Below are 9,682 nucleotides of genomic sequence, written 5' to 3'. Positions count from 1 at the left end.
GCCGGATCCCCTTCTGCCGCGTCCGCCGGAGGAAGGGGGAGAGAGAGAGTGGTGGAGGAGAGGAGGCGCGCCGCCGGCTTGTGTAGGAGAGGGAGGGGAGGGGAGGGGAAGGGGAGGCGTGCCGCCGGCTTGGGTGGGAGAGAGAAGGGAGGGGGAGGGTGAATGAAGGGAAACCCTATCTCCCCAATTTATATATGCTTGGTAGAGCTGGGCTCAGATGGGCTTATCTGGGCTTTTCTATTAACCGAGGCGGACGTGTTAAGGCTGTCCGCATCGGAAAATAGGACTATTAACTGAGGCGGACGTGTTAAGGCTGTCCGCCTCGGTTAATTGATTTTGCGAGGCGGTTTCAAAACCGCCTCGGTTAATAAAAAATAACCACCTCGGTTAATCGCATGCATTAACCAAGACGGTTTTTTAAGTACCCGCCTCCGAAGCCTTTTTTAAATGCCTCGCAAAATAGAATTTCATAGTAGTGTAATAATGTCGGTCAAAAGGCTTTGTGCTAACAAAATAAAGTACCTCTTGAAGAAACGGAGGAGTACGTACTCTTGTGTAGAAGTACATTCTACGTATTCATGTGGTGATCATTAGTATACTGAATGTGGTGGCTATGCCATGCCATGCTTCCCTTTCTATAGTCCGTGTAGCCATGCATGTAGCCATCTTTGGTTCATTCTAAAGAGTAGTAACCATAGGTCCATAGCATTGCTTGAAGTACGGGCCTGTTTGGATGAGGGCATATGGAGCGAGCCTTCATGATTTAATTCAAATTTGAACTAAACACAAATACGCCCATCTGAAAGTTTGCTCAAACCGCGTCGATTTTGTTCTTGCATTGTCGCTAATAGCCGAAAGCTTAAAGGCCGCGATTTGAACCAACCCTATTTGTGGTCCGTTATATCCATTGAAATTTGCTTTACATTCCATGATTTTATTGTTGTTGTTGTTGTTGTTATTGGTGAATACTACCACCATATTACTGAACCTGGCATGCATGTGTACCACACCAAGCACGCAGCATCGCATCCCCCATGACGCTAGCTGCTCACTGATAGAGCTATATATGGATATCACTGCACGATGCATATGATGGCCGCAGAACATGCAAGCTGCTGACACTCGGCCACATGCAAATATCATCGATCTCTTTCAATGGAAGCGATTAGACGCACTCCATTTCTGGAGTCCTCTCCCACTTGTCCCTGTCCCCATCTTGCATCCACTCGGTTGATGATTTCTTCTACAGCGCTCGTCGCCATGAATTCACCCACTGCATTGCCCTTTGGCTCCTATATATACCTCATCACCCCATGCATGGCACTGATAGGCAACATCGGGAGCGCATTGGCGATCGAGCAATGAGTGAGCTTGCATTGAGGGTGCGGTGAAGATGGCGGTGTCGGTGAGGAGGAGAGCCCCATGGTTGGGCCTCCTCTTACTCGTTGCTGGTGTGTTGCTCCTGCAGCTGGCCTTGGCGGAGGAGCCGGAGGAAACTTCTGCAGCGCCGCTTATTAGGAACGACAATGATGTTAAGCGTCAACAAAGGGCATGGGGATGGGGGCTGTGGGGTGGTGGTGGCGGTGGAGGGGGAGGAGGAGGTGGTGGAGGAGGAGGAGGAGGAGAGGATGGGAGTAATGGTGATGATGATGGTAACGGAGGAGATGGAGGAGGTAAACATAAAGATCGGAGAAGAGGGTTTAGTCGAGACAATGGCCATGGTCGAGGTCGAGGAATTGATGGTGGGGGTAACGGTGGCAAAGGAGGAGGCAGCGGAGGACATGGCAATGTTGTGGTAGTAGTAGTAGGAGGAGGCGGAGGTGGTGGTGGAAACAGCGGAGGAGGTGGAGGTGGTGGCGGGGGAGGTGACAACAATGATAACGGTGGCGGTGGCAGTGGAGATGGCAGTAGTAGCTACAGCGCCAAGCACATCGATGGGCATCACCAGGACGTCAAGGAGAAAGGCCACCTCCCCATTGCGAAAGGAAACCCGGGCACCGGCAGGCGTGGCAGCAGCCGCATCCCAAAAAAGAAGCCTTGAGTGATGACGGTCCACACGTCGCGTGGTAATGGCATGCGGCGTGAGCAGCACTCGGTGAAAACAGCGTTGCACCAGGAAACGAGCATGTTCTTGTCTCGGTGTTTTATCGTATCTGTCAGTTGCAACAGTGTCTTGTATGAATAATGGTCGTAGCTCATGTTCAAGTTCAATGCTAGAATGGCTAGCTTGTTTTCAATTCAAGACATTACTTATGGTATGTATTCACAAAAAGTGGAAGTGACAGCTCATTGTTTTACGACTCCGATTTATGCTAAGTACAATAAAGTTTGATCTGAATGATATGGACACGTACTCCTGCACAACAGAGTTGAAAATTTCAGCAAATAATGAATAGGACCGGACAATCCTCTGCAGCTGCAAGCATCAAAGTTATGGCCTATCAGAACAAAAAACATTGTTAGAATCCAACAACCATTGTTCCTCAACGCAGTCTTCCATGATGCTACCTGTTTCAGCTAGTACCGAGGCACACAATTAAGAGTTTTAGACTGTTTGACCATACACGTTGAATAGCAATGAGTAAGGCAACAGTTACATACAATGAATCCAACTGTAACATGTCTACATGTTCTGACAACTCAAATACTGGGAACAAGCTACATGCTACATTGCTACAAACAGTACACTTTATGCCGGTTAAATTGAAAAGAAAACATGAACATGTTGGGCATCAGGCTATTAACATTCTAAACTAAAAGGCTTTTAGTAACTTAGCTTTAGCTACAAATCACAGCCAATGAAGACAACTGAATACAGACAGAACTATGTCAACTAATGAGTTTAATTGATACAGGAGAGATCTAGCAAGGAAGGAGTCTTGAAGCATTAGAATCAACAAGGAACTAGTTTTCGACGAAGATCAGGGTGAGAACTTGTAAGCTCATCACAAGCACCTAATCCCACCCATAAGGCAAACCTGCAGTAGAGACAAAAGTTGGTTAGGCATGTGGGAAACAAGTGCCAAATCCACAGTAGTTAGACAGGTGCGAACTCATTTGATGGTATTAGTTTACCTGGAGCCTGACAGAAGACAAAAAAAAGAAGAAACTCTTGTACTTAATACAAATAATAATTCAGAACGTAAAATCTATTGCAAATAGTTTTCGATTTCATGACTCATGAACAAACAACAGCAGACACTTTTAAAGCACCAACACAACCATCTTTTTTCTCGAACACGCAGGAGAACTATGTATCTTTGTATTACGAACAAAAAAGGTAGAAAGCCCTTACAACACACCCAAGGCCACAGGCACCGACACAACCATCCATACAACAACAACAACAACAACAACAACAACAACAACATAGCCTTTTTTCCCAAGCAAGTTGGGGTAGGCTAGAGATGAAACCCGAAAGAAATAAGTTCAAGGTTCAGGCACATTGATAGCTAGTTTCCAAGCGCTCCTATCCAAAGCTATCTCTTTAGAGATATTCCAATCCTTAAGGTCTCTCTTAACCGACTCATCCCACGTCAGTTTAGGTCTACCTCTACCCCTCTTTACATTATCGACCCGCTCAAGAACCCCATTACGCACCGGCGCCTCAGGAGGCCTTCGTTGGACATGTCCAAACCATCTCAGCCGATGCTGGGTAAGTTTCTCCTCAATTGGTGCCACTCCGACCCTATCCCGAATAACTTCGTTCCGGACTCTATCCCTCATTGTGTGCCCGCAAAACCACCGCAACATCCGCATCTCTGCTACACTCAGTTGCTGGACATGTCGCCTTTTTGTAGGCCAACATTCAGCACCGTATAACATCGCCGGACGAATTGCTGTCCTATAGAATTTGCCTTTTAACTTTTGTGGCACCCTCTTGTCACAAAGGATGCCAGAAGCTTGTCACAACCATCCATATATGCGGATTTTAATTATACTAAATTTTTGTTTTAGTTTCCATTCTCAATAGATGACAGTTTGAGTGAAACAACATAGAATTAGCGTATGTTTATGAAAACACAACTGGGTGCATACTTTGTATTATTGTGCTTCATGTGGCATCATTATTTTGATTGCTCAAATGGTGCACGCACAAATAGCTGCCCATGGAGAGTGACAACTGCAGAGGTTTGGTGAGGATCAATGCGGGAAGGCAAACTAATGACCTGCAAAGGATGTGCCAGTTTCAGTACCAATGAGTGCAACCTTAAAACAAAAAACAAGTATCATCATACAATTCAAATGGTTAACAGACCTTCTTGAATGGAGTAACACCCCATGGGTTATCTAGTTGCTCAGGCTCTCCAGTAACAATCAAACGACCAGCAGGATCAGACTGAACATGTACCTGCATCAAAAGATGCATCAGCATTCTAGAAGCAGCTTCAGCAATCCAACTTATTGCAGCACATATGAGAAATCATGATTAGAGAGCAATAACAAACCAGTCAAAACCATTTGCATTTACTTACCTCTTCCCGCAGAAGGCCAGGAACCAATGCGTAGACTTCATAGCAATCTTTCTGCAAGAGAACAGGAAACATCTTTCACGGAATGCCCATAAGTGATCACAGTTTAACTGATTTCTTCTTGACCCATGGTATTTTTTAAAACGTCCATAACAACCACAAGACCAGGTATTTATTCATTTCATAAAGAACCAGCTGTTCAAGTAACACAACTTTTAGTGCTTCAAAATGTCCTTTTGGAATTAATGGAAAAGAGAACTGGGGAGAAAAACAGCAAAGGCGTACCAAACAACATAGAGCAATAAGATTTGTAAAACTGAGATAACGATACTCACGGTTCTCCTAACATTTATCTTCACCCAATCAGCAGGAGGGCCCATGTCAATAACCATAGAGTCATTTCTGCCAGATAGCAATAATTCATCCAATCAATTGAAGTCCAAGGAGCAAGAAGGAAAGAGAGCTTTGTTCTTATGCAGTGCCAGGCATAAATAGTTATTCAAATGGATATTATGCCCCATAGCTCTACCATTTGCGATGCAAAATTCGCCTTTCCCAGGCCTGTATGTAACCTAACCCCCCCCTCCCCCCGGCACATGTGTTGGGGGAGGGGGTGGAGTGGTGTCTGACTGTCTGTACGGCTATTTTGGCCTTTTTCTTCTATCTTAATGCAACGCTACGCAGCTCTCCTGCGTATTCGAGAAAAAATTTGCAAGACAAAAGAGCAGAATGTAGCCTTTGCCGTGAAGCGATGCTGCAACTCTTGCTGATTTTGACAGCAACAGCAAGGAAATGAACATAAGGTTTGCGTTAAGATTTATATACAGAAGTGCACAAGGGATTTACTGTAGCTTATCGGATTTATATGGCACCACCCTGTCATCTTCCAAGGATGGAGTCCTTTTCCTCTTGGCAGAACCTACACAAATCCAACTATTAGTATTTAGTAAAGATGGAACTAATGGAAGTTTAATGGAAGATAATGCAGAAAAGGTACCACTGCTTTTAGGAGTTTTATCCTTCTTCAAGACAATAGTGCCTTTATCCTGGAGAAAGAATAAAGAGGTTATTATACAACAAAATAAAGATTGCTTGTGACCTTTGAAAACAACCAATACCTTAATTATAGGATCAGCAATTTCACCATTTCCTAGTAGACGCTGAGAATGCCAGCCTTGCATAGCACGAGTTGCAGATTCTCTTCTGGCCCTTCCAGAGATAGATATATGGCTTCCACCCACCTAGGGAAACATACAACGTCAACTTTTAGGCTCCTTCCACATCTCAAAGGCAGCATACCCTTCCTATGTTTTACCATGATCAAATGAGCATCCTATTTGCATTTAGCAGTTCATGGAATGACCATTGATCTTAGATATAAAATGAATCCCATTGCATTTGAAATAACTTTGTGTTAAATGATCTACAAAAAGGCCTAATTTCTATTTGATTTCCATATCAAACAACATTTTTCTAGACCAAATAAAACTGTACCTGGCTCTCAGAACCAATTCGATCTGCTAAAGTAGATGAAGCTACTTGGAACTCTCCTGTTTCAACTTTGTGTTTCTCATATTCAAGTAGTGCCTGCAGGAGAGAGAGAGAGAGAGAGAGAGAGAGAGAGAGAGAGAGAGAGAGAGTTGAAGATGCGGTAGGAAACAGAGGGGAATCAGTGGTCACTAAAGAATTCAAGCACTCTTGACAAAACTAGCACTACACTTAGCAAAGGTATTGTACCGTCTTTTTTTTTCTTGAACGCAAAGGTATTGTACCCTCAATTACATTTCTACTGAAGTACTGAGAACAGTCCTTCTGCAGTTCTCGGGACAACCTAGGTGGATAAACTAGCAGAATATGTTTACATCTTGCCCCAAAAATCCTACCGCTAAATAGAGCTCTACAACATCTTTTGTAAAAAAGGGAAATCCACAGTGTAGCCTCAAATTTGATCTGCTCTGTGCCAATTAAGGATATTAACTTTAGTGCATAATCTTATGGTAACAGCTTACAAAAACTTCCAACGAACAGCATTTTGTGAGATGGCAAGAATAATTTGACATGATCATGAAGAATGTGTTTAAATGAAAGGTTTTATATTCAACCAACTGCTGTAGCAGCTGCCAAACATGGCAACACTAAGTGCTAAGAGAATCCTGAAACTAGAGAGCTATTAAGGCTGATCAGGTAGTTCCACTTCCACAGACTGGGAAACGTAAAATTACCTTCTCATAGAAGTTTCGGAACGTCCATGAAACAGTTGTGCATGTCCTGCATAAAACATGCCGGTCAAATCATGGGAGAGATTGCAGAAATTAGAGTTCATGTCAACTATGTCCCAGTTTCTGTTATGTAAAGTGACAGATGAGGGCCATCAATTGAGAAGCCATGAATGGAACGATTGCAGACTATTAAATTCGTACTTTGGAGGTTTGAACGACTCCCCCACTTGGCGCCATAGTTTACATGATGTCACCTGTCAAGTGTTGATGCAACTAGTTAGCAAGCATACTATTTAAAAACAAGTATAAACAAGATAACACAATCAAAATCACTCTTAGAGAAACAGGGGGAAAACAATCACAACCACAAATCAACAGATACATATTTTATAGTCCCACAAAGAAATAAAATAGGTTAAATATCACATTTGTGGACAGAATAAAAGGCAATCATGTCAATCCATTTGGTAGCACAGAGGAAATTTTCCACTAAAGCAACACAGTATTTGCTATTTTATGACTGTATAGCCCATGGTTACATTTCAGCAATGAATTATGAGCCGTATAGTTATTTACTCTGCAAATGGTGCTTTCTCAAATAGAAATATTCATGCCTATAAAGGTTAAGTTGTGCAACCTGTTGAGATTTTCACCACCATATGTAAACGAAAACAATGCCAAGGAGGTTAACAAGAAGAGGGATGATGTATCGCCGACCACCTGAGGTGGACAGGAGCACCTAGTGTTTCATAAGCAGGCTACACAACAGTCTTTTAGAACAGGCACTAGAAGATTTGAACATGGACACATAATGCAACCAACAAGGTGAACATGTTAAGCATATTCCACACCAAAAAAAAACAACAGAATGATTGTCGTGTATATGACTCTGGAAGAGAAAAGGGTGAAATCAGATAAATAGTAGGCCCAAGTCTCTGCGTAGGGTATGTGAAACCAAGACAATTTGATGGTCAAATAAAGACATATGTAAACAATATTGGCAACCTAGTCAAAATTCTTAACTCCCAATTGAGGTACAAAGTTAAAGAAGAATGATATGCTAAAAACCAACAAAGGAAGCCAAAGCCACATAGGGTGAGGAAATTACTTAGAACTAAACTCTAGTATGTAGTAAGAGGATCATTCCAACACATTTTTCAGACACAGTGCATTTATCGCTAGCAACAACAACAACAACAACAACATAGCCTTTTGTCCCAAGCGAGTTGGGGTAGGCTAGCAGAACAAAAAAATTAATGACTGAGCATGTGCAATGCAAATGAACTCATAACTCAACCATCCCCAGAAAATTAAATCATTTACATTTTATTCAACGAAACAGAAAGGTGTAAATAATGATGAGTACCTGATCATAGCCGCCCAATCCAGTAACTTGTCTCCACAATCTAATGGTAGTAAGATACGGTTAATTCATTCAGCATAGTCAGAGGTCAATGAATAATACAAGAAAAAGTGTCTCTCGTGTGCACGCTTACTTGAGGCAATTCAATCCTTCGCCGTAGAACTTCGGGGGCTTGAACTCCATCATCTTCTCCCTGTAGAACCGCTCGAGCTCCTTCATGAAGTCAGCCTGCTCCTCCTCAGTCCCTGAGTCATCACCACCAGTGGAGTAATCGAACATGAAGGAATTATTTGAGATCTTGAACATGGTCAGGTCCTCCTCAGCCGACACCAGCACAAGCTGGTTCTCAGCTGCCTGATTCTGACCATCCACGCCCTTATCATCACCGCCATCTGCAGCATCTCCCACCAGCGAGCCTCCCTTCTCCCCGCCCACCTTCACGGGCTCATCCCCGTTCTCCAATTTCTCAGCCTCGCCAACGGAATCCGCCGCTGCGTCACCGTTCAGCTCCCCGTCCCCCTCCTCCGCGCCCGCTGCTTCGGGCTTCACCGAACCCTCCACGGAACCAAAGGTGCCGGCCGCCCCGTCCGCGGCGCCCTCCCCCGTGACGGGTTCCTCCTCCTCATCATCCACCGCCGCAGCCTCGCCCATGGCGACGTCGGCGACCGGCGGTGCCTCGCCTTCCGCCTGCGGCGGCGGCGGAGGATCCTCCCCACCTTGCTCTTGCGACATCACTGGTCCCGGCGGTGGCAAGGGCGAGGAGGGCGTCGGGAGCGGCGGGGGTGGAGCAAACCCTAGCCGGAGATAGGGAGACGAAGGGAGAGGAGCGGAGGGAGAGGCCAGGAGGAACAGTGGGGAAATGATTTGAACTGAAAGTCTGAAACCGGGCTGACGTGGTGGGAGCGTAGCGCTCCCAGTTTTACCGTTTTTGTCATCTCACGTGCTTTTCCTCTGTTTTATGTAAATTTTATTGTTATTATTTAGCGTTAAAAGTATATTTAGGTTTTATTGTTTCAAAAAAAATATTCTGCTAACTACTACTAAGCATTTATCATAACAATGTAGAGATTTAATAAGGAGAACAAAACATTTCTATATAGAGGAAACAGTCTATGCACTCTTTCTAGCTCTTGAACAAGCAATCCAATTAGCCCTGGTAATGGGTTGGAACCCGCACCATACCCAACCCCACCCAAAATTAACATATTTAGATACTCAACCCCACCCAACCCAATTAGTTAATTTCTCAACTCTAACCAACCCGCCCCATTATAAAGGGGTAACCCATAAAAACCCATGGGTTCTACTATACATAGGAATTTAGTGGTTCTACACTTAATGTGGGGACCACATATATGTCTAGCCACACTACTTTGCACAGAGCATCTGTCAGTCATATTGACTCATCTCTAAAAATTTCAGTCAATTTCGATAAAATTTTATAGTGTGAACGCGAGATTTTAATTCTAGGGTCCGGCTCTTGATGTGGAGCCCACGTGTAGTTCTAGCCACGCTGCTTTGCACAGAGTAGCTACCAGTCGTCCTGAGTCATCTCCAACAAATTTCAGTCAATTTCGATAAAATTTTATAGTGTGAACGCGAGGTTTTAATTCCAGGGTTCGGCTCTT

The 9,682-nt window shown here is 44.0% G+C and overlaps 1 protein-coding gene across 2 annotated transcripts; it reads right to left on the bottom strand.

Annotated features, from left to right (window-relative positions):
* Nucleotides 1-2,536: 2,536 nt before the first annotated feature.
* Nucleotides 2,537-8,941, bottom strand: LOC120703947 (AT-rich interactive domain-containing protein 6-like). Of its 2 annotated transcripts, XM_039988159.1 has the most exons (13): nt 8,188-8,941; nt 8,058-8,097; nt 6,893-6,945; nt 6,695-6,740; nt 5,967-6,059; nt 5,591-5,713; nt 5,470-5,518; nt 5,319-5,391; nt 4,808-4,874; nt 4,476-4,526; nt 4,259-4,351; nt 4,039-4,169; nt 2,537-2,978 (listed from the first exon to the last, which is right to left on the bottom strand). In XM_039988159.1, the coding sequence occupies exons 1-12, from the start codon at nt 8,784-8,786 to the stop codon at nt 4,068-4,070; spliced, it is 1,389 nt and encodes a 462-aa protein (XP_039844093.1). In that variant the 5' UTR covers nt 8,787-8,941; the 3' UTR covers nt 2,537-2,978; nt 4,039-4,067. The 2 variants fall into 2 exon arrangements, with proteins under 2 accessions (XP_039844093.1, XP_039844094.1); XM_039988160.1 differs by lacking the exon at nt 2,537-2,978 and having other exon boundaries at nt 3,939-4,169; nt 8,188-8,786.
* Between the last annotated feature and the right edge of the window lie 741 nt (nt 8,942-9,682).

Source organism: Panicum virgatum, chromosome 4K, assembly GCF_016808335.1.
Source record: "Panicum virgatum strain AP13 chromosome 4K, P.virgatum_v5, whole genome shotgun sequence".
Classification (NCBI taxonomy): domain Eukaryota; kingdom Viridiplantae; phylum Streptophyta; class Magnoliopsida; order Poales; family Poaceae; genus Panicum; species Panicum virgatum.
The sequence above is the reverse complement of the archived record's forward strand: the minus strand, read 5'-3'. Positions and strand labels throughout refer to the sequence as shown.

Bases quoted from the DNA above. Each gene is read 5' to 3' on its own strand.
- LOC120703947 (XM_039988159.1), bottom strand. From the start codon at position 8,786: ATGTCGCAAGAGCAAGGTGGGGAGGATCCTCCGCCGCCGCCGCAGGCG. The intron at 6,060-6,694 runs GTAATTTTACGT...TCTCTCCTGCAG, and splicing joins TCCGAAACTTCTATGAGAAG to GCACTACTTGAATATGAGAA. The intron at 5,714-5,966 runs GTACAGTTTTAT...ATGTTTCCCTAG, and splicing joins GAATTGGTTCTGAGAGCCAG to GTGGGTGGAAGCCATATATC.